This window comes from Sus scrofa, chromosome 3 (assembly GCF_000003025.6).
Source record: "Sus scrofa isolate TJ Tabasco breed Duroc chromosome 3, Sscrofa11.1, whole genome shotgun sequence".
In the NCBI taxonomy this organism is placed as follows: Eukaryota; Metazoa; Chordata; class Mammalia; order Artiodactyla; family Suidae; genus Sus; species Sus scrofa.
In genome coordinates this window covers 40,557,754-40,581,192 of record NC_010445.4, presented here as the reverse complement: position 1 = coordinate 40,581,192, position 23,439 = coordinate 40,557,754, and the positions used below count along the sequence as shown (strand labels likewise).

Genomic DNA, 23,439 nt, shown 5'->3' with positions numbered 1-23,439 from the left:
CCCTGCCTATACAGGCCCTGGCTCTCCTCTCCTTCATCCAGCAACAGCCACCCCATTTCACTGGCCACTGCTGCTTGGTAGAGCACCTTCCCTGCGCAGCCCTGTGCAAACCTCCTGGGAACTTCATGAGAAACATGGCACGGGGACCCCAGGCTCACGCTCCTGGGGTTTCTCAAAGTGCAGCTCAAGGGCCAGGAGCTGTGTGGCCGGCCCACCTGAGCACCTGTTCCAATGCACATTTCCAGGACCCCTCAGAGCTGGCAAGCCAGGGCTGGGAGCCCAGAGAACAGGTGTCCCCGACAAGCCCCCAAGCCCAGCAGCTGCCAGGGCAGATGGGTAAAGGGATGAAGTGTCCCAAACCAGGCCCATGGTGCATCAATGCGCGGACCCCGGAGTGGGCAGTCCCCCTGGAGGGAGCCTAGGAGAGACCTGGGAGCCTGGCCCTCCCACCTTCATACCTGGGACCCCAGAACCTATGACCGGGCCTGCTCTCTGGGCCTCTGCTGACCAGGAGATTCCCTCGGTAGACCCCCTCCCCAGCCCAGCAGGAGAGACCCCATCTCAGGGCTTGTGGCTGTCTTCACTGTACTCCCAGGAGCACAGCCTGGCTGCGAACACATGGAATTCATCCCCTGAGCACCTGCTGAGAGCTTTGGGCCAGATGTGGGCCAAAGGACATCAGCCCCAGGGTCCCAGCCCCAGGTCACCCCGCAGTATCTGCCAGAAAGGGGTGGAGGCCATGGAGTAAATGGAGGGAGGAAGAGAGATGGGGGGAGACCGAGGGGGGAGGAGAGGGGAATGAATGGACCCCCCCCGCCCCCGCTGTCCAGGGACCAAGGAGCCCTCTCTGGAGGTGCTGCCCAGATCGTGAGCCTGGGACACCTCCCACCACCAGGTCCCAAAGCGAGCCGGATTCAGGAAGGTTGACCTTGGAAAGCGCCCTCTCCCACCCTGAGCTGGGGGAGGGGGGGAGGGGGCGCAGAAGCCACAGGGCGGGGAGGCGCCCAGCGAGTCTGGGATGGACCCGCGTTCATACACGGGTCAGAGCGGACCCGAGACCCAGAAGGCAGCGAGGGGCGGGGATTGCCCCCACCCTCTGGCAGCTCCCACGCCCCGCGAGACACCCAGCGGCCCTGGGAGGGGAGGACTCAGCTCTCTTACCCGGCCGGCCTGGGGAAGATCGCTCTCCAGAACCCAGGCCCCGAACAGGGGCTGCTACAGGCTTTTACAGGCCAGTTCTTCTGGGTCCACGCTTGGAGGGGTGGACCGGAGTGGGAACTGGAGGAGCCGGCGGCAGGGAATGTTCCAGCTTTAGGTGTGGGTCTGTTAGTGGTCACATGATCATGGGGGGGCGCTGAGCAAGCGGGGCTTACAGAAGCAGAACTTGCAGTTGGAGAGGTTTTCCATTAGTAATGTCAGGTTTTCCCTTACATTCCCCGCTTTTGATGTTTTTTCAACCTGGGAATGAGCATAGGTCTTTTGGGAGATTCCCCTGCACCTGCTGCGTTTAAGGGACTATAGTGACCTGAGTCTGTGGGGCTCGGGGGACGCAGCGATCCCGGCCCGTCGTCTGCAGCCTCACTGTCTCTGCACGTGCGGTGGCCACCCCGCGGCTGCACCGGCAACACAGGGTCCGAACAGCAGGGCCAACGGGGCCATCATGACGGTCCTACTATGGGCAGGACCCTGGTCCAGAGGGACCCAAATGCAGACAGTAAAGCCCCAACCAACCTCCCTTTCCTATTTGTGTTGGGTTTTTTCTTTCTTTTTTTTTTTGTCTTTTCATTTTAGGGCCACGCCCACAGCATATGGAGGTTCCCAGGCCAGGGGTCTAATTGGAGCTATAGCTACTGGCCTCCACCAGAGCCACAGCCACACGGGATCCAAGCCACGTCTGCCACCTACACCACAGCTCATGGCACCGCCGGATCCTCAACCCACTGAGTGAAGCCAGGGATCAAACCCACGTCCTCGTGGATGCTAGTCGGGTTTGCTAACTGCTGAGCCACAGCGGGAGCTCCTCCTATTTGTGTTTTATGTTATCTATTATTTTAATTTGTTTCTGAGGGTAGTCAGATTTTCTTCTACCTGCGATGTTGCATTTATATAAAAGCAGAAGGATTCATTTAACACAGCACAGAGTCCCCCTTGCTGGGCAGTAAGGCCATCCAGCCCTCGTCCGTTCTGTAACACCACTGTGCCAAGGAGTCGAGTCCTTGTTGTTGGGCTTCTATGGCCACTACAGTGGCCTTCCACGATTCTTGAGGCATTATAGTCACGTTAAGCACAGATCTTTCTAACAGGGGTTTTCCAGCAAACCGAAATCATCCTCTAAAGATGGAACATCAGAGTTCCCGTCGTGGCTCAGTGGTTGACGAATCCGATGCGGAACCAGGAGGTTGCAGCTTCGATCCCGGGCCTCGCTCAGTGGGTTAAGGATCCGGCGTTGCCGTGAGCTGTGGTGTAGGTCGCAGACATGGCTCGGATCCCGCGTTGCTGTGGCTGTGGTGTAGGCCAGTGGCTACAGCTCCAATTAGACCCCTAGCCTGGGAACCTCCATATGCCATGGGAACAGCCTAGAAAAGGCAAAAAGACAAAAAAAAAAAAAAAAAAGAAAGAAAAGAAGAAAAAAGAAAAAAAAAGAATGTCCTGCCCCTGGGCTTTCTAGAAGGTGCTGCCGTGACCGTGTCCCCCTCCACTGTGTCCATTCATCTCCAGCCAGGTAGGACCTTTTATTTCAGGGGTTTGCACTGGCTGGGGAAGAATGAGCCCACTCCAAGAAGGATCCCAAATTAAGAATGCTTCCTGGAGTTCCCGTCATGGCTCAGCAGTTAATGAACCCGGCTAGCATCCATGAGGTTGTGGGTTCCATCCCTGGCATCACTCAGTGGGTTAAGGATCTGGCGTTGCCGTGAGCTGTGGTGTAGGTTGCAGACGCGACTCAGAACCCACATGGCTGTGGCTGTGGCTGTGGCTGTGGCGTAGGCCAGCAGTTACAGCTCCGAATGGACCCCAGCCTGGGAACCTCCATACGCTGCGGGTGCAGCCCTAAAAGATAGAAAGACAAAAAACCCAAAAAACCAATGCTTCCTGAGGCCACCATTTGTGTTGGACTTTTAAGTTGTAACTCTGGCAGGGCGAAAACTATGCTGCATCTTCCCCTCCACCTGCGGGGTAAGCTCTCCTACAGCCTGTTCCCGCAGAGGAGACAGAATCCCGTTCCCTTTAAGACACCCCGGTTGTGGACCCTCGCACCCGTGCTCTTGAATGTGATATGAGCACATCTCTTGGGTGGATGAACGGGTCCCAAGGTTCATCCCACTTTAGGCTCTGTGGCCTTCACCCTGAGACGTACTTGTCTACACAGAGTGGGCTGTACTGGGGATCCATCTGCTTGTGTGCATGGAGGAGGTTTTGGCAAACCGGATTCCGGAATATGAGCTGTGTGACCGCGTGGTGTTGGGCGTGGTCTGTATCACTTGCGCTTGGGGGTCGGAGGGACCCTGTTTGTCGGCCGGCGCCGTGACCTCCTGGCTGGTCCCTGTCTTTGCACTGCCTGGGGCCGGAAAGCCTCGTCCGGCCGTTTGGTTGCATTCTGGGTGCTGCCGCCCCGCGTGAACTGGCACCTTCGCCTTCGCCATCTCTCCCCTGGTAACAGACATCGTGCCGCCATCTCCATTCCAAGACGCCCACCCGGGTTCGCTGTAGAAACTGCCGTTTTCGGAAGCCTCCCTTCCCCTCCTTTGGCCTCCAGGTGCTGAAAACACACAGGCAGCTTCCCCATCACTCTGGTGGCAAAACCCTAACACGTCCCTGTGTCTGCGGACCTGCTTCCTCGGTCATCCCGGGGCGGGAGGGGCTCTTCCAGCTCCCGTGCTCTTGGTCTCATTGCGGAAGGTCACCGAGAATCCGCTCACGGATGGGCTTAGGGACCTCATATCTCCCAGCGAGGCCGGTGCGCCTGGAGGGGGGCAGTGGATATACTATACTTGGTCATCTTTTTTTTTCTTTTTTTTTGCCTTTTCTTGGGTTGCTCCCGCAGCATGTGGAGGTTCCCAGGCGAGGGGTCTCATCGGACCTGTAGCCACCTGCCTGCACCACAGCCACAGCCACGCGAGATCCGAGCTGCATCTGCAACCTACACCACAGCTCACGGCAACACCGGATCCTCAACCCACGGAGCAAGGCCAGGGATCAAACCCGCCACCTCATGGTTCCTCGTTGGATTCATTAACCACTGCGCCACGATGGGAACTCCACCCTTGGTCTTCTGATAGGCAGGCCCAGCACCCCGGCTCGTTTGCCAAGGCTGCCATTTGGGAAACTACGGCCCGCCAAGGACGAGCGGCCTTCCCGTGGCTGGCGATGACCAGAAGGGCGGCCATCCACAGAACTGTCCCCACACTCGTTACTCCTTTTGGCCCACAAGGAGGACAGTTCCCAACAGACCTGCAGACAGGAAATACGCCCACAGAGGAGTGGCCGGGGACCATGGCCCCATCGTGAGGGTTACAGCATAAAGCCCACCCCTGAGCAGGAGGGTGAGGTACCCCAGTGGTTAGCGTTCCCCACCGGAGCACGGGTCTCCTTCGGGTCCCGCGTGGAAAGTTCTCAAGCTTCCACCGCACACAGACTGACCAGCTTCCGGGGGTGGCCAGAGCAGGGTGGACGTTCTCTGGTGACGGTGACGGGTACCTCTGGAACTCGATCTTGAGGGGATCCTCGGGGGGCCGGGCGGTCACCCAGATGTCTGTGTCGGCCGTGGGTGCAGCCCCCTTGACTCTGCTGTGATGGACCCACGGGGTGAGGCCTGCACCTTTGGTGGCAGGTGGAGGTGCCCAAATCGCCATGTGGGCGCCTGTCCAGACTGGCTGGAGCAGCTCTGTCTTGCAGTCTTTGACCCACCCCACTGCCCGGGGCTGCTGAGGACACACCCCGTTTCCTACAGGGTGGGTGCTCTCTCTAGGGTTTCTCCAGGGATGTGTCCGAGTACCCTTCCCAAGCTGTGGCTGTGCCGGGTCGGTTCCAGACCCCCTATCTGCTGGAGACCCCCTCTTAATGACCAGGGGAGGCCTCCCATACAGGATCTCTAACGGGGAATAACAAAGGGTCTCGGGCTGCCTCGGGCTCGGAACAACACGTCTATGCAGGGCAGTCGCATCTCCTGGTGGAGCGTGGCTCGGGTCTCGAGGGTCCGGTTCCTTTGCTCCACTTTCCCTCGACTCTGTGCTCTGTATGTGACATGGAGTTTCCACCTTACCCCCAAGGTCTTTGTTTGGATTCGGGCCACTTCTGCCACAAAGGCAGGTCCAATGTTGGATCCAACGGGGAGGGGCGGTCCGTATCTAGGGTTTGTTTCTCGCCTCAGGGCCCTGACTCCCTCGGTCGGAGTGGGGACGGCTGCCACCCATCCTGAGTAGATGCCAACCGGCACAAGTACGTACCCGTAGCCCCGGCAGTGCTGACCTGGGTGAAGTCCACCTCTCTGGGTCTTCAGAGGGTGCCGTACCTCTGGCTTGTGTTCCTGGGTTAAGCCTGGGTCCTTGACTTGTGTTGTTTTGGGCGCAAGTGGTACGCCTGTGGCTGATTTGAGCACAGAGTGCAGGGAGTCCGGGGATAAAGGTGCATCGGCTCGGCAGCCCTTCCAGGGCTGTCTTTCCCAGGTGGGTCGCCTCATGGTCCTGGGTCACCATCTGTGTTGCCCCTGAGCTGGGAGCGAAGAGTCGCTGGTCTGGCAGTTTTCCCCAGCCTTCCTTTGCCTGAATCCCCCCTTCATTTGGGGCCCAGTGGTCCTCCTCCTGGTGATATTTTGGGGAAGTGGGCAGCTCTGGGGCTAGCAGGACTTTGGAGGTTTGGGTCCAAGCGGGAGGCTGGGTCAATGGGCGGCTGCTCTGGCAGCCTGGTCGGCCAGTCAGTTTCCTCTCCTGACAGGATCAGCCCCTCTCTGGGGTCCCCAACAGTGTAGGACAGCCACCTGTGAAGGTCCCAGCCCGCCTCCAGTAACTGGAGGATGGATTCCTGGCTTTAATTTCCTCTCCCCAGCTGTCAGCAGTCCCCTTTCTTTGGAGGCAGCCCCGTGTACGTGCCAGGTAGCGAAGGCACACCTGGAGTCGGTGTAGATGCAGGTTGGCTTTCCCCGCGCACACACCCCAATGCCTGGACACGCCCACGGTCCTGCTCTCTGCTGACCGACCTTGGGGCGAGGGCTTCGCCTCTGTGCTGCTGTCAGCGTCGTCACGGCCTAGCCTGCTCTCCATCGTCCCTCCTGAATGAAGCTCCTTCCATCCGTGAACAGTTCCAGGTTGGGGCATCTTCGGTCCAGTCTGGTCGGCGTGAGTAGACTTTGTCCATTATCTCTTCGCAGTCATGATGGGGTTGGCCGGGCTTGGCGCGCAGAAGGAAAGCTGACTTTATTGTCCGTTCTGTTTCCAAGGGGACCCTGAGGTTTTCACAGAGTAGGCCCTGGCTGTATTTCTCAAGTGGGTCACCCACGTGTGTCCTTGGCTGTTCATCAGAGCGGTGACGGAGTGTGGGACCTCGCTGGGACATCACTGTTTTGTCCCAGGGTGAGCTTGGCCACCTCCCTTGCCAGAGCCACTGTGGCTGCCAGCGCCCGCAAGCAGGGTGGCCATCCTGACGCCACTGGATCCAACCCTTGGACAGATGTGCCACTGGCCGTTGCCGTGGCCCCAGAGTCTGTGTGAGCACCCCGTGCAGTGCGGTGTTTCTCATGGATGAACAAACTGAACTCCCGTGTTACATCTGGCAGCCCCTCCACCTCCTCGGAGGCCTCTTCCTGCTCCTTGTTCCACCTCAAGGGTTCCTCACCCGAGCCTGCGGCAGCCTCACACAGCGGCTTAGCTCTGCTAGGGAACCTGGGGGTCCAAATCCGGCAGAATCTCGCGGCCCCGAGGAGTTCTCTGACCTCTCCCTCGGTAGACGGTGGAGGCACGGAGCCGGTGGTTTGTTTGCCCTCTCGCCCGAGGGCTCGATGTCCTTTTGAGGTGATGAACCCGAGGTACTTAACTGTCTGTCTGCAGGTCTGTGCCTTTTTCCAGGACGCCTCCTCGCCTGTGGTAGACGGCAGAGCTAGCAGGGTTCGTGTTTCCTCCCAGCAATCCTTCTGGGGAATGCTTGCCAGTAGCAGATCCATGACACACTAGACGAGGGTACAGTTCATGGCCCCGCTGGGAAAGGCAGCTAGATCTCGGGCTGGTGCTTCCCCAGACAGAGTGGGTGAATTTTTGAAGCCCTGTGGTAGCCGTGTCCGGTTAGTTGGACCTTTCTACCTGTCTGGGGAGCCTCCCTTTCGAAGGCAGACAGTGGCTGCCTGACAGGTGCTAGTCCAAGGCAGAAGAAGGCATCCTTGCGGTCTAGGCAGGTGAACCAGCTTGCTTGAGCGGGCAGCAGCCCCAAGAGAGGACAGGGGTTTGGCACCACGGGTGGGTGGTGATGGCTGCAGGCTAACCGGGCCCAAGTCCCGCACTGGTCGGTAATCATACCCTTTGGCCATCTTGACAGGTAGGAGGAGGGATTCCATGGAGACTGGCACTCTACCAGGATTCCGGCGTCTCGCAATCACCGAATGTGTTCTTGGATCCCGGATGTGCCTCTCGTGTTAGAGGGTACTGTTGCTGTTTGCTGGGGGTGGTGCCAGGCTTTAAGTCCACCACAACGAGCGCATGATTCTTGGCCATCGCAGGGGGCCCTTTCTCGGCCCAGAGCAGGGGGAATTCTCCCAGGAGGGCCGTGGGACTTATCCCGCTTTCCTTTGAGCAATAGAGTCGCCATCTGTCCCCGCGTGGTAGAGTTACTGCCATCGGCAGGGCCCCCTCTTTGCCCAGCATGAGACTCACCGGCTTCCCAGGGGCAAGTGTTATCTGGGCCCCCAGTTTGGTCAGGCAATCTCTTCCCAGGAGGGGATGGGGCACTCGGTATGCACAGGAACTCGGGAGTCACTGGGTGGCCCCCCAGCTGGCAGGTCTGGGCCCACAAAACGGGCAAGCGGCCTGCATTCCAGTGGCCCCAACAATGGTCGTTTGTCACTGAGTAAGAGGAGCCACGGTTTGGTCACTACTGAGTGTCCAGCACCAGTGTCCACCATGAATGTCACCGGTTGGTCCCCCGTCATCACTTCAACCGCGGGCTCCCAGGGACCCAGGAGCAAGGAGTCCAGGGTCCCCTGATCTGACTGTTCCAGGTCCCTTCCATCAGGAAGCCTGCAGCAGGCCCCCACAAGGGGGACAGATGCCAGAAGCAAGAGAGGCAACAACTCTATTATCTGTAAAAAGGTCACACCAAAAACCTATAGAAATGAGAAGACAGAGAACTATAACTCAGACGAGGGAGAAAGGAAAAACCCCCAGAAAATCAGTTAAGTGATCAGGAGATTCTCAGCCTCCAGGAAAAAGACTTGAGACTGTTGATGCTGAAGATGATGCAAGACACTGGAGATAAACTGAAGGCAAAGACGGATTGTGCGCGGACTTGGTTCCAGCCCAGGCCGCTGAGGCCGTGCCCAATCGGTTCTGCTCAGCACCTTCCTCCACTGGACGAGGCTCCTTTTCTCAGGGGGCCCCCCTTTTGCTGCGGGCGTTTGCTTTTCCAGTGTCCCATCTCCTTTACAACATGCACGTTGCCCTCGTCTCAAGGGCGGCTCCTTCCTGCTCCCTTCTGCCTGGTGGCCGAGGCCACCTGCTGGGCTCGGGGTTGCCTGGTGCGGCCGCCCTCAGGGACACCTTTCGTTTCATCTGCCTTCCGGCTTCCCGCAGGGCTTGCCATCTTGGCTCACAAAAACCTTCCCTGCTGTTTCTAGCAACTGTGACGCGTTCATCCCAGCTAAGCCGTCCAACTTGTGTCTTACAAGCATGTGGCTGGAAGACGGGGCCACAAAGGCTGCATTAACCATTCGCTGATGCCCAGGTGCCTCAGGATCCAAGGGAGGGAAGGTCTGCAAGGCCTCACACAACCTCTCGTAGAAGTCCGTCGGTGTCTCGTCGGATTTCTGGATCAGCACGGTCGTCGTCTTTGTCACATGGGTGGCTTTTGGCTCCGGCCCGCAGCCGTGAAGGAGAGCATTCCGACGGCACCCCAGGGCGCCCACCCGGCCTGAGTGTTGAAGCCCCAGTCAGGTCTGTTTTCTGGAGCTGCCCTCTGTGCCCACCCCTCAAGGTCAAGGGTGCCTGCAGGAGGCTGTCCGTGGAGCCACTTGCAGACCCCTCCTTGGTGCTGGCGCAGGTAGGGAGGAGTTGACGGGTGTCGCCCCAGGTTGGCTGGTGGGCTTGGAAGATGGATTTTCGGAGTGAGCTGGGTGAGGCGCCTCCAGTTCAGGGGGTCGGTTGTGCTGAAGGGCTGGTAATAGAGAACGGGAGGGCCCAGCGCCATCACCATTTGCTTGTTGGGGGCCCCACATCTCCCACAGGGGAGCTTGGAAGGCTGCAGTCATTTGTGCGGACTGCTGAGCCCAGCGGAGTCGTCTTCCCTTTGGCGCTGGACTTGGGGCCCATGGCGGTTGTGGGACTGGTGGAGACACAGAGGGAGGTGGACTGTTTGGCAACTGTTGGGGTGGTGGTTGCACAAGAAAGGGTGGAGCCGTGGGAAGACAGGGCGGAGGCGGCGGGGCTGGAGGGGTGTCGTCTCCTGGGTCTCCTTGTAGGAAAGGTTTAGCCGGTCCTTCTTTTTTTTCCGAGGGCGCTTGGGCCACAAGGATCCTACATTGTCCCTGGCCATTGGTGCAGAACCGGACCCAGGGAGGCAAAGTCCTATGTATGGGAACTGATCGGGGTGTCCTGGGGTGTCGGTGACCACCCGAGAGGCCGCCCTTCCTGTGGGCATGTCTGGCGTGCCCTCTGAAGGCCATCCCACTCCAAAGGAGGGCCACTTTGGCTCACACGGGGTGTGGCGTTGTCCAGGGTTCATTCCGACGCCATAGTCCCCCCAAAAGCCCTTCTTGAAATTCTTGATCATGCAGTTTAAGCCGTGGGCTTAGATTTAGGTGCCCCCGTGGTGTTAGGTCCTGATCTACTGCCCACAGCTAGGAGCCTGCTTCAGTTTCCGTGGCGGATGTCCCTTTTACTGTTGCCTCCTCCACTCCCCAAAGCAGAGCGACCCCCGCTCCGCCCACTCTATGGCGGGGGAGGGGTGCCGGGGGGCAAGCACTTGCTTTGCCACTAAGGATGCTAACCACTCCGGGTCTTGGCCCTTGGGGCGAGTTCTTGGGAATATTCTAAGGCTTCAATGAAACTCAAGGGTCTTTGGATGCAGTCTTCCCTGAATCTGGAGCTAACGTAACACGATCTCAGGATGGTGGGTGGACGACAAAGCAGGTGGACTAGAAGGGGGATCTCCTAGTGTGGCTGCAACCAAAAATCCCCTTTACTCAGCTCCTGGGGTTCTGAGAGCAGGCAGAATGAACAATCCCGAGGTCCACCCAGGATTCGGGCCAAGATTCCTGGATTTCTGGGGATAAGGTCAAATTCAAGATTTCTTTGAAGAACCTCTCCTTTGTAATCGCCGAGGGCAAAGGGGTCTTCGACTCATGTGAGGGTGGTCTCGAAGGGCTAATATCCCACCTGGGTTTCCCCCTGCAAGGCTGTGGCAAGCAAGACAAGGAGGGGATGCCCCTTCATGGAGCACACATTCAGATGTCTGCCTGGCCACCTCTCTCTAGGGAGTTTAGGTGCCTCTTAGCAATTGGCTGGTTCGTATAAACCCCGAACCTGGATCCAACTCGCAGGGAGGTTAGAGAATCCTCAGAGTCCCACGCAGCTGTAAACCGTATGAGGTTACCATGGAACCGCAGGTTAGGACCCACTGGGACCCCGTAGTGGAAACAGTGGAGCCACACAACTGAACCTGAGATGCAATCGTATCAGGCCACAGTCACTCATGCATTCACTCAGCCGTCACAGACCTCCCCCTTGGGAGGTCCCTTCCTGGGGTCGTCAGACTGGAAGACGTAGGTCTCCTCTTCTGCCAGTAGGCAGGACCTGACGGGGACTGGCCTCGGGGCCTTACCTTATTCCGGAGCTTTAACTAGTCTTGCTTGGGAGTTGGTCCGTCTCTCCACCGAGTCCGGTTGGGGTTCGGCCATTGGGAGGACTGGAGCACCGCCACGAAGGAGGACCCGAAATACCGTCGGGTGGAGCACCGCCTCGTTCGCCTCCGGAGCTCCCCAGCCTTCCTGCAGCTTCACCGCAGCCCCGGTGGCTCAAAGGGCCAGAACGGTTGGGGTCTCGCTGGGGCCTCCAGAAATGTTACAGCTCCACGTGCAGCACCGACCAGCGAGAAACCAAGCGACACTGGGAGAGGAGGAGAATTTAGCTCTCATACCCGGCCGGCCTGGGGAAGATTGCTCTCCAGAACCCAGGCCCCGAACAGGGGTGCTACAGGCTTTTACAGGCCAGTTCTTCTGGGTCCACGCTTGGAGGGGTGGACCGGAGTGGGAACTGGAGGAGCCGGCGGCAGGGAATGTTCCAGCTTTAGGTGTGGGTCTGTTAGTGGTCACATGATCATGGGGGGGCGCTGAGCAAGCGGGGCTTACAGAAGCAGAACTTGCAGTTGGAGAGGTTTTCCATTAGTAATGTCAGGTTTTCCCTTTCATTCCCCCAGGGCCAGCCCTGGGTTAGGGAGCGTCCGCTCTTCTCCTCCCATCGGTCGGGCAGCCACGCTACCTTTTGTACGGGGTCAGCTCATTGGGCAGATTCGGCAGACGCCCCGCCCTGAGCCCCGAACTGGCCAATTGCAAGGAGTTTCACGGCCTGCCGCGCGCGAGGGGTTGTCACCGTGCTGCGACGCTTCGGGGATCCCTAGGCCTCAATGATCTTTGCTCCCCGGCCCCGGGCCCTAGCCCCAAGGAGACCTCCAGGACCCGTGCCCGGGGAGGTGCCCGCGGGGCATCCGGGGGGCCCTTGGAGATCTCGGCCTCCTGGTTGCCCCGCCGCACGCCGGCGTGTCCTCGGATAGACGCGGGCCCCGCGAAGGGGAGTTTGCAGACGCTCCCTCACATAAGGGACGCGGCTCCTTTAAGGGCACAGGTGTCCAGGGCGCCGCCTGACTGGAAAGCCGCCCCCGGGGCTGGGCTCCCAGGCCTGGCCCGGGGCGCGGGCGCCCGGCGGCGGGGCACGGGCGGCGGGCGGCGCACAGCGACGTGGACGGCGCGGGGCGTGCGGCGGCAGCGGCGGGGCGCGGGGCAGGCGCGCGGCGGGCAGACTCCGCAGGCCCCGCCCCGCCCCGCCCGCGCCGGGGTCCTCGAGCGCTCGGGCTGCGCGCGGAGCGGGCTCGGGAGGGAAGTCCCGAGACAAAGGAGCGCCGCCGCCGCCGCCGCCGCCGCCGCCTCGTCCGCCTCACTCGCCGGGCCGCGGCCGCCCGAGGTGAGCGCGGCGAGACGGGCGGGCCGGGGACCGGGCCTTGTCGGGCTGGGGCCTCCGCCGCCGTCGGGCCCGGCCAGGCGGGCTCCCTCCACCCGCGGCCCGGCCGGGCCCGCTCCCGGGAACCGGCCTGCCCCGGTGTGTTGACGCCGCGGCGTGGGCCGGCCCGCTGGGCTCCGCGGCCCCAGACGGCGGGGGCGTCCACTCGGGCGCGCGCTCGGGGCGGGTCGCATCGCGGCCGGGCCGCAGACGGCGCCCGCCGCTCGGGCTGCGCTGACAGGAGCGCGAGCGGGCGCCGAGCCCTCCGCCGAGGCGGAGCGTTTCCGGGGTCACGGTCTGCGCGCGAACCTGTGGCGTGTGCCAGCCCTGGAGACGACGCATCGCACAAAGAGCGCAAAGCCTCGCGCTGCGGCAGCGCCGGCCCGTTTGGGGGTGGTGTGTGGTGTCTGTAAATCAAAACAAGTCCGAGTTCTTGCGCCTCCGGAGCCTCGGCCGCAGTTGGTGGGACCCTGGGCACCCGCGCTTCCTTTGACGGGGAATTTTCCTCCTGGGACTGCTTTGTACCAAGTGCACGGAGGCTGGAAGTGGTAGTTGAGCCAGGAGCAGGAAGGCCAGAGAATGATTAGCTGGGCTCGCGGTAACGGCCTGCACCTGCCTCTCAATCACAGAATTCACTGGTTTGGTTTGTGTGGTTTGAAAACAAGCTTAGTTCCTCGGGTTGCAAAGTTGTTGTTCTGTGTTTGCAGAGTTGGTGCCCTTTCCAGACCCCTAACCTCAAACGTTTCTTGCTACTAAGGAAAACTTTTTGGGTTGGAAGTCTTCCCACCAGAAGAGGGGAGTGGATCCCAAGTTTTCCCTGACTTGCTCATGGCCCGCCGGGTGGTTTAGGGGGTGAACTCTGCATCTTGTTGCGATAGTCTTGCTCGGGATTTGGGGCCTGGCTGCAGAAACGGGCAAGAACAGGGCGTGCACCTGGGCTGGAGAGTCTCCCGAGTGCAGGGTGCCTGCATCAGGTGAAGCAAATGCCTTCCCCCTGGGAAGCTGATGTTTGGGTGGGAAGGGCCCATCCTGGGCTGCTGATCCTTGCTCACTTTCACCCTGGGCCAACCCGTGAGTTCACAGTGCTGTGGCTTATCGCACAGCTGAGAAGGCTGAGGCTGGGAGAGAGAAGCATCTCGCCCGCATGTGCAGCCAGTTAGTGGCTCTGCAGGCTTTGCTGTCAAATCGCAGCGTGTGATCTAAGAAGAGGGGATTCAGGCACAGCTCACTCTGGAGGAAGGTGGCGTGGAGACTTCCAGAATCTGCCTGGACATCCCAGCTGCTGTCCTGCAGGCTAGCGGTTCGTGGGTATTTCATCCTTGCATCCTAACAATGTCCATCTCTGGAGTGTCTGCTAACATTCAGCTGCTTCGGGTGACTCTTGGTTGGGGAAGGCAGATTTAATTTTAAGTGGGATTCTGAAGGAGTAGCTCCCCTTGTCATTAAAATGTAACAAATTGGGTGCTTTCTCCCGGATAAGGGAAGGCCAGGCCTCTCTGCCTGGGCCTGTGGCTCTTCACCCTTTTGTTGCCTGGTCTGGTCCCCTGGCACCCCTGAGGAAGGGGAGGCAGGAGTTCCTGTGGGACCCCCCCCATTACCTTTGGCGCAGCCACAGCTGGGCTCTGGGACAGCCTGCAGAGGCAACTTTGTCCCTTGTCAGCAGAAGAGGTGGCCTGTGGCCGGGTGCTGGCGCACGGTCAGCAGGCAGGCAGCACTCAGGATGGCCCCCCTGGCCTGGTCTGCATCCTGGACAAGCCGTGACCCCTGCCCTCCTCCCCGAGCAGCCTCAGTTGCCCATTTAGTATCCATGGCTCCTCAGTGTCCACAGTGGTGCCCTGGGCCTTCATGACCCATGGTCAGCGCCTGGCCAGGTGCAGACTCACGGGGAGCAGCCGCTTGCTGGACTCCTGCCTCCGTTAATTCAGACGTGTCCGCCTGCTGCCGCCTTTGCCCTGGCTGCCCAGGGGCTGCAGAGACCCTCCAGATTCCTCAAGCCCTGCGGGAGGGGCAGCCCCACTAGCTGCTGGAGTGGGTGGGGCAGGGTTCTGTTTAGAAGTGAAGGGTTGGGGAGTTCCCGTCCCGGCTCAGAGGTTAACAAACCCGACTAGTATCCCGGAGGATGCAGGTTCGGTCCCCGGCCCGGCTCAGTGGGTTAAGGAGCTGGCGTTGCTGAGCTGTGGTGTCGGCCAGCGGCTACAGCTCCAATTTAACCCCTAGCTTGGGAACCTCCATATGCCACAGGTGCAGCTCTAAAAAAAGACCAAAAAAAGTGAAGGGTTGGAGGCAGTCAAGGGAAGGAAAGCTTTTCAGACTCGGGGTCACTGCCCCCGCCTCCCTTGGGCGGTCCCTGGCCCTCGCAGCCAGTGACCCTCCTGGCTCTTCTTTCTGTTCCTGGTGAGCCCGCCTGGAACAGTCCCTTGCATTGCTGCAGCTTGTGCCCACGCGGGCACCTGACCCTGTAGGACCGGGTGCCTCCCTGCCATCGTCCTGCTTCCTGTGTCCTGGCACCTAGCACTTCCCAGCACACGTCTTCCTCCTGCGTGGGCCTTCTGCACAGCCACAACTCTGTCTCTCCTCAGTTTGTGTTGTGTGAACAGACAGATCCCAGGCGGGGAGTTCCCATTGTGGCTCAGTGGTAACAAACCCGACTAGTGTCCATAAGGACGTAGGTTTGAGCCCTGGCCTCGCTCGGTGATCCAGCCTTGCTGTGAGCTGCAGCGTAGGTCACAGATGTGATTTGGATCCTGCATTGCTGTGGCTGTGTCGTAGGCCAGCAGCCGTAGGTCTGATTGAATCCCTAGCCTGGGAAGTTCTGTAGGCCGCAGGTGCCGCCCTAAAAAGACCAAAAAAAAAAAAAGCTGTTCTGTTTTGGGTGCAGGACTGGTGTTACTTGTCTGGGACTTAATCTTGAAGCCTGGCGGGGTGAGAGCCTGTGGAAGGTGTGCTCAGAGTGCTGGGGTGGAGCTGCACCTGTTCCCATGCCTCCTGAGTGGCAGGGGCTTCAAGTTTTGACCGTCTCTGTTCCTCATGGTGGCACGAGCACACCTGCTTGTGGACAGTGCACCACATGCAGTTGGTCCGGTGGTCTGCACTAACTCACCCTGCTTCCGAGACCCGGGCTCCTGTGTCGTGCTGGAGGCTGCCACGGTGATCCCCAAAGGACACCCAGAGTTCCCGGCTCCATGGGGCCCCTGGGCCTGGGGCCCGTCCGTGTCATAAACACCCACTGAGGCTGCCATCCCGGCCTCGCCGACCTGCTGGTCTGCGGTTGAATGGTTGCCGCAGCCCCACCCTCCTGCACAGACAGGGGTGTGTTTGTGTTGGGGGCCTGGCGACAGAGCAGCCAAGGAGCAGATGTGGGGTCAAGGTGTGATTTGTGCTGCTGGAGCAGCTGGGGCCAAAAGGGGTGTGGGGTTGGGCGCGCCAAGTGATTAGGGGGCCGGGGCTGCTGTGAGCAGCAGGCGGCGGGCGGACCCCCTGTGTTTGAGGTGTGCCCCCCCTCGGCGGCGGGGTACTTTCTGGATCCTCCCTTCTCAGGCTTGGTAGTCGGCAGTGCTGTGCTGAGGCTGGGGTCCTGGGTCTGGGACAGGGCTGGCAGGGCTGGTTTCCGGTGCCGTCTGTAGCAGGAGTTTGGCCTTGACTGGTTGAGTGCCACGTTGTGGCCGCATCCGCTGCCCATGTGCTTCCAGGATGCCCCCCCCAGGTCCCCCGCCGACTTGTCAAAGCCTTGCGTAGCGGAAGCACTTGACCTGAGGATCCTTAACATTGTCAAAGACACTGAGGAGCACTGGACACAATGAGGGTCAAGTTCTCCAGCAAGTTCTGTGTCCCCTAAGGGCTGCGTCCTCAGGGACAGCAGGGGTTACAGTCGAGCGCCCTGTGCCTGGCCTGCGTGATGCGGAAGCGGCGGGCACCAAGCCTGGAGGGTCTGTGGTCCGGAGGTGCAGGGGGAGCCCCACACGAGGAATGAGCAGGCTTTCCAGCAGCCCCCCTCCAGTGGGCCTGCTCCCCTTTTTGTCGTCTTTCCTAAAGCAAATGGGAGGCAGTCTTGGTTTGCTCTTGGCAGCGGAAGTGGCAGTGATCCTGGGGTGGGGCCAGTGAAGACGCTCAGGCCTGGCGACAGTCGCAGCGGGGTGCTGGCCTTGCCCTCCTTAAGCTGCCCTCTGTCCGGGGAGCTTTCCTCTGCTTCCCTTCCTCCCGGCGGGGCCTGAGCCTAGATTCCGAGCCCCCGATTCTGTGCTGGTGGCCTGACAGCACCCCAGCTGCAGCAAAGGATGCGGCCCCGCCCCTGGCTTCCCAGGGCTCAGGGGCTCGACACCTCCTGTCTTGTCCTTGCCCCTCGTGTGGGGTCTGGTGGTGAAAGTGGGGTCCCTTTCATTCCGGCAGGCGGCACAGCCGGAGAGGCAGGACTGTCGTGCAGGTGGCTGCTGGGAGCACACGGTGTCCCCTCCCTGTGCGGCCTCTAGCAGCCGTGACCTGGGCCCGGGGTCTTGTCTCTGCCCCTCCGGGGGTGGGAGGTTGACCCGGTAGGTACCTGCACAGGCCGGGACCCAGGGGCGCGAGCGTCTAGCCGGCGGGCAGGGCAGCGTGCGGGGCGGCGGCGCGTGGGGCCGGGTGGGGCCCTTTGGGGGCCTGCTCCTTGGACGTGAGCCTGCTAGGCCGGGCCGCCCTGGCTCACCGCTCACCCCGCACGTCTCTTGCAGGGACTGGAGATGTCGGGGATCGCCCTCAGCAGACTCGCCCAGGAGAGGAAGGCCTGGAGGAAAGACCACCCCTTTGTAAGGAAAGCTTTGCTTCGGCGGGGGGCGGGGGGCGCGGGCCGGTTCCCCGGAGACCCTCGTGCCCACGGGCCGGCCCTTTGGCCCCTGCAGCGCAGCCAGAGGGCTTGTTCTGGGAGTGGGGGGGCCACTGCCGCGGCGCTGACGGGCCTGTGTGGTTTCTCGCAGGGGTTCGTGGCTGTCCCCACAAAAAACCCCGACGGCACAATGAACCTCATGAACTGGGAGTGCGCCATTCCCGGGAAGAAGGGGGTAAGAGGGGGCCCCCGAGAGGGCTCGGGTTCAGGTGTACGGGACGCTGGGGACGGTCACGTGAGCCCTGGTCCTGTCCCTGGTGGGGGGGGGGCACCTCAAAGACAGGATGACAGGTGGTCCCTGGGCATGTCCTGAATCAGGTAGGACCTGGGCTGTGGCAGATGGGGAGGGAGGCGCCGCGCGGCCGGGGGCCAGGGAGGTGCCCAGGCTGAGGCAGCCTGGCCGGGGTGACGCTCCCTGGGACGCCTGCCTGCCCCTGGGTGTGGAGGCCGGGCGTCGGCCACCGAGCTGGCTGTGTGGGGCCCAGCGTGCCCTTCATGCCTGGCCACGGGGCTGCCCCTCGGCCCATCTGAGTGTGCCCGGGTCTCTTCGGACCGGCACATGGCAAGCATTTGGGAGGAAGAGTGCGGTGACCCAGGAGGAAGGAGGCGCCCCCTTCTGTGCTGGGTGATGAGAGGCTCCGTGGCCTCCATCCGTGGCCTCGACGCGCAGGAGGGGGACCCGGGGGCCTGAGGGAAGGCCCTTGGCACCTCTTCCTGGGGCCCACGGAGGCCCTGACGGTGCGCGGGGTGGGTCGGCGGGGTTCTCTCGGTCCGGGGCACGGCGGGAGCAAGCGCAGCCCCTGCTGGGCCAGACCGGCCGCGGAGACCCCTGCTCACCTAACAGAGTGTTGCCTCCCCGCAGACGCCGTGGGAGGGAGGCTTGTTTAAACTGCGGATGCTGTTCAAAGACGACTACCCGTCCTCACCGCCGAAATGTGAGTAGAGCCGAGTCCTCCCAGATCCCTCAGCGTCGGCCGCATTCCTCTGGGACCGAGGTCCTCAGAGAGCTTGGGCCTGTGGGGCCTCAGGTATGTGCCCTGCTCCCCGCAGCTCCATGGGCGCCCGGGGAACTCAGAACAGGCCCAGCTCCCACCCCGGGGGCCTCCTGGGCCCTTCCCGCCGGCGGATGAGCTCCCGCCCTGGGCCGGCGTGCGCGCTGAAGGACCGCGGACCAGAGCCGCCCCCCAAGGGGACTTCCTCGCTGGTTGGGGTTTCAGGCCCAAGCTGCCTGTGCAGACGGCAGAGCGGGCGGCGGGAAGAGAGGCCGAGGCTGCGCCTGCGGTTCTGCTGTGGTGGACGCAGTAACCCGTTTACTTAGCGAAACTCGGGAGGGTTCTGTCGCTGGAGATCCGCACTGGCTGGTGAATGGAGTGCCCTGGTACCTGCCCTGGCGTGTGGAGGGTGCCTGGCAGGCTGTGAGAGCCTTGACTCGGCTGGCTGGAGAGAAGTGTGCTGTCTTTTAACGGCACAAGCAGACTTTCTGAGACTCACCGCCTTGGAGTGGGGACCGACTTCATTTCAGGGGGTTCTTTGCTGTTCAGGGCTTTTTGCCACGTGCACGTCTTAGCTTACAGAACGTCTCTGTTTAAGAGATGAAACGTGGACTTCCCATTGTGGCTCATTAGATTAAGAGCCCAGCAGTTGCCACAGGGATGCCGGTACAGCCCCACCCATTGGGTGAAGGATCTGGCTTGTGGTGAGCTGCGGTGTGAGTTGCTGATGCGGCTTGGAACTGGCATGGCTGCGGCTCTGGCTGGGGTGGAGGCCCAGCAGCTGCAGCTCTGAGTCGACCCCTAGCCTGGGACCCTCCATGTGCCACAGGCACGGCCCTAAAGAGACCAAAAGGAAGAAGGGATACACATGGTAGCTGCTCTCATCACTCCCGCTCCACATTGTGGGGAATGGCAGGCCCACACAGCCGGGCAAGACAACGAAATCCCCGCAGCACAAGTGGAAGGAAGACGGGACTGCAAACCATCTTCCTCCGAGTCTGTCCTAGGGGTGCTGAATAAAAGACGAATTTGCAAAAATCTATTCATGTAACTGCAGCAGATGCAAGCTCCTAAACGCCACCATTTAAAGCAGCGTCAAACAGCGTGGATGACATCCAGCAAGAGACTCTCGAGACTGCTGTGCTGAAGACGAGGCGTCTGCGAGGGCCAGGGGCTGCCTGGGTGCCTGGTGGGTCGGGCCACTGTGCACACGCCCGTTCTCTGGGGCTCTTCTGCAGGTCCAGCCTGACCCTGGTCGCCGTGCCAGCAGCCCTTGGGAACCGTCAGGCAGACTGAGAAGCAGGAAGTGCCCAGAAGAGCCAGGGCTCTGGAGATGAGGGGGCGGAGCTGGGGCTCAGGCTGCTGCCCGCCCAGTGAGGGGACCCAGGCCGGCCCTGCTCTGGGGACACAGCGACTGAGACACAGTCTGCGCAGCAGAGCCCAGAAAGGCCATCTGCGTCCGGGGCCTGCAGGTGGCAGGTGGGGCTGCGGGCACGGGGAGGGCGGGCTGGCCCTGACGAGGAGAACGGCTCTTGCGTGGCATCTCAGTGCCCGGTGGGAAGTACAGCATCAGGGCTGAGCTGCTGGCCCAGCAGGTTAAAGACCTGGCCTCGCTGCTGTGGCGCAGGTTTGTCCTTGGCCCTGGAACCTTCACATGGCTGCAGGTGCAGCCGCAGGTGCCCCACTGCCGCCGCAGCCAAAAGAGTACAGCTTCGGAGCAAGTGGGGGAACCTCTTGCTCATGTTCGCGGCTGGGCGTTTAACCGGGGAAGCACCTGGAGCACCCCCACTCCCCCGCCGTCACCCCCTTGGGGACAGTGATGAGCTGACCGAACTGAAATCAAGACCACCTCGACCGGGAGTCGCCAGCAAGAGTGGAGGGGGCAGCACGCGCTCGTCAGTGAGTTCTCTCCGGTCTGTCCCTGGCATCGCCTGTCGGGCGGCACACAGCCAGGAGGGGAGGGTGCTGCACCTGGCTCCCGGCCCCATTTGCGGCCGGAGTGGGAGGGCCCGGCTCAGGGCTCACGTCGGTTCCGAACTCTCCCCCGGAAGTCTCTGGCTCGTCTGCTGCGGCCACCCTGGGACCCGGTGCTCATGGAGGAGCCCAGGTGTCGTGCCGAATGGACAGGTCAGCAGCGGACCATCTGCGGCACAGGCGAGAGGCTCTGAAGTGTCCCCCAGATGCTGAGGCGCTCACGCGGGGCGTCGGCAGGCCAAGCAACGACGGGCAGTGTTGGGAGTCGAGAGGTGACTTCCTGGCGCGCCCACCCCTCCCGAGCTGGGGGTGGGGTGGGGCGGTGCCGCTGCCCATCCAGCACCTTCTCTGGGTGGGGACAAGAATGATGTCTCAGGTTATATTTGGGTTGGGAACTGGTGTTCACGGAAAGGCACCAGAGGTTTCACCAAAAGTGAAAGAAAAAGATGAACTCTGTGTAGGAGAAGGCGTTTGGGAGGCAGATAACTGACAACGGACCTGCGTCCCGCGTGTGTAAGGAGTGTCGACAAGAAAAGCATGCAAGGTTTGAGCAAGGAAGCAGTCACCGCATCGCAGGGAGTGAAAGAGGATCCAGAAAACGCAAAGCAGAACCGCAAGAGTGGCCGAATGCCATGACTGAACCACGGGTGCTGGCAGCATCTTGGCGCTGTACACTGGCACAGCCGTTGGAAAGCAGTGGTGTCTGCAGGTTCAGCAGAGACACCGTGCAAGCCAGTGTCTTCCCGTAGAAGTGCGCACACACTGGCATTCCCGTCATGGCTCACTAGAGACAAATCTGATGAGTATCCATGAGGACACCGGTTTGATCCCTGGCCTTACTTAGTGGGTTAAGGATCTGACGTTGCTGTGAGCTGTTGAGTGGGTCGCAGACACAGTTCAGATCCGTGTGGCTGTGGTGTAGGCTGGCAGCTAAAACTCTGATTCAACCCCTAGCCTGGGAACCTCCATACGCCATGGGTGCGGCCCTTAAAAAAAAAAAAAAAAATGCGCACACATCAGGATTTGCCTCGAGGGACGTGCACAGCTTTGTTGTGGCTCAGATGCGCCCCTGCGGCGGGCGCTGTGGGCAAGTCCTCGGCACAGCTTCCCCCAACAAGGCCCGCACAGCACGGGTGTGGGAACTGCACACATGACCCTGAGAGCCAGGAGTCCTCGGGGGGTTGCGAGCTGGGGTGACAGGACAGGCAGGGTGGTGTGTGATGGGGGGAGTTTTCTTGAAGCTGCTGGTGTGAGCAGGTGAGTTTGTTTTTGTCAGTCCATCAAGCTGTGCTACACCTGCTGCACTAAAGTGACAAGGGGAAGGTGCCCCAGATGGGAACAAGGAAGCCTGAGCCGAGTCAGTGTCCGTGAGAGAGAACACGGGGTCCTTACCGCCTCTGTCGCGACGCAGGATGATCTGCCTTGAAAACAACCGCTCGCTTCGAAGGGCCTCTGAGCCTCTGCCTGGAGGCCCCCAGGACGCTCGCCTCGGCCCCTTCCCATCCTCCCGAGTCGAAGACTGCCTGCCGCGTCCCGGGAGGACAGGTCCCTCCGAGCCCCCCGGGGAGGCACGGGCCCACCCCTCCCGCCTCGGGGCCAGCTTCCTCCCCGAGGAGTCCTCCACAGAAGGCCCCGGGACCAGCCAGGTGCCCCCGCCCCCCTGACCGCTTGTGCTTCCTTCCCTGTGCCCCAGGCAAGTTCGAGCCGCCGTTATTCCACCCGAACGTGTACCCTTCGGGCACGGTGTGCCTGTCCATCCTGGAGGAGGACAAGGACTGGAGGCCGGCCATCACGATTAAGCAGGTACACAGCGCGCGCCCGCCTCTGGTCTCCGGGACCGAGGCCGCTGTCCTAGGCAGGTTTGCCGTTCAAAGCGCTAGCCTCCCACTGGGCTGTTTGTTTTGTCTCTTACGCAGATCTTGTTAGGAATACAGGAACTTCTAAATGAACCAAATATCCAAGATCCAGCTCAAGCAGAGGCCTACACGATCTACTGGTTAGTAGCGCTCCGGCCCCACCTGGTGCAGCCTCGCATTGGCCGCCTGGAGTCTCTGCTCTAGGCCGGCGGGGGCGGGGGGCGGCGTTCGGGTGTTGGCCGCTTTGTGTCGGAGGTGAGGTCTTAACAGCCCTGGTCCAGCTCAGGGAATGACCCCCTGGGCCTGGGCCCTGAAAAAGGGGCGTCCCGCAGCCCAGCTCAGCCAGGGACCCAGACTTGCCCCCCTTGGCGCTCCTGCCACACGCTGGTCCAGCCTGGGTGTGGTGCCTCCCGTGCTCCCATGGGGCAGGGATTCAGGCCACTCTTGGCCACCCAGCTGCTCTGATGTCCCCTCCGTGCCCAGGCCTTCCCTGCGTCCACCATCCACGCTGACGGAGGAGGCCTGTGACTCATTGGGGGCGAGCAGTGGTTAAACCTGGAGCCCCGGGCTTGGCTCTGGTTCTCCTCAGAGCTGGGCTGGACGGGCCCTAGGCAGGCCGGAGGCTCTGAGCCCCACTGTCCCATCTGCCCACGGGACAGCGCGAGTTTCCCGACGACACTCCCCAGGTGCCTCAGCGGCCTGGGACCCGAGGGGCTGGCCTCCGGGACAGGCCGGGCAGGTGCCTGTTCCTGGAGTGGGTCGGGGGAGGGAGGGAAGCTGGGGCTGCGACTGTCCTCGGGACGCGCCAAGCAGCCAGCACCCCAGGGTCCTGACCCGGGGTTGACCCAGGGGGCCAGGTCCCAATCCGGGGGAGGGGCTCCCCCCAGGGGATTCTAGCGGGGAGCTGATTCAGGGACCCTAGTGGAGCTCAGGTTCGTTATGGGCGCACAGATAGCTTGAGCCAGGGCCGCGTGGTGTCTCTACAGCCTCCCATCCGCTCTTTGTACACGAGGCGCTGGGTGTGCATTTGGGCCGAGCCCCTGCGGCCGAGAAGGCCCACACGGAGAGCTGGGGCGTGGCACCCAGGCTGACAGCAGCGCCCGTGTAGACAGCAGGTGGCCACAGTGCTGTGGGCACTGGTCCACGCTGTCAGGCACCGAGGCTGGGCGGTTGGCGCTCACCAGGGCTAGCGGCCTTTTCCTGGGTACCCTGGACATGTGACCTGACCGATGCTGTTATCCCTTCACTCCCAGAAGGTGACAGGACGTGTCCTTGCCTGGCAGGTGCCTGCAGCCCCATCCCAGCCTCGCTTGGTAAACGGCAGAGCTGGACTTGGCAGTCCCTGCTTCTCCCAG

The 23,439-nt window shown here is 61.5% G+C and overlaps 1 protein-coding gene across 7 annotated transcripts in view; it reads left to right on the top strand.

Annotated features, from left to right (window-relative positions):
• UBE2I (ubiquitin conjugating enzyme E2 I) overlaps positions 1-23,439 on the top strand; it is a 29,827-nt gene that overhangs the window by 5,190 nt on the left and 1,198 nt on the right. Inside the window, exons 1-7 of one of the 7 annotated variants that reach the window (XM_005655131.3) lie at positions 12,231-12,371; positions 16,794-16,933; positions 17,111-17,185; positions 17,354-17,437; positions 18,125-18,197; positions 21,922-22,031; positions 22,145-22,224. In XM_005655131.3, the coding sequence (XP_005655188.1) occupies positions 17,120-17,185; positions 17,354-17,437; positions 18,125-18,197; positions 21,922-22,031; positions 22,145-22,224 (413 nt within the window). In that variant the 5' untranslated portion in view covers positions 12,231-12,371; positions 16,794-16,933; positions 17,111-17,119. Of the gene's footprint in view, positions 1-4,023; positions 11,401-12,224; positions 12,372-16,793; positions 16,934-17,110; positions 17,438-18,124; positions 18,198-21,921; positions 22,032-22,144; positions 22,225-23,439 lie in introns of those variants that run through there. The other 6 variants (XM_021085705.1, XM_021085707.1, XM_021085706.1 and 3 more) reach the window with 6 other exon arrangements.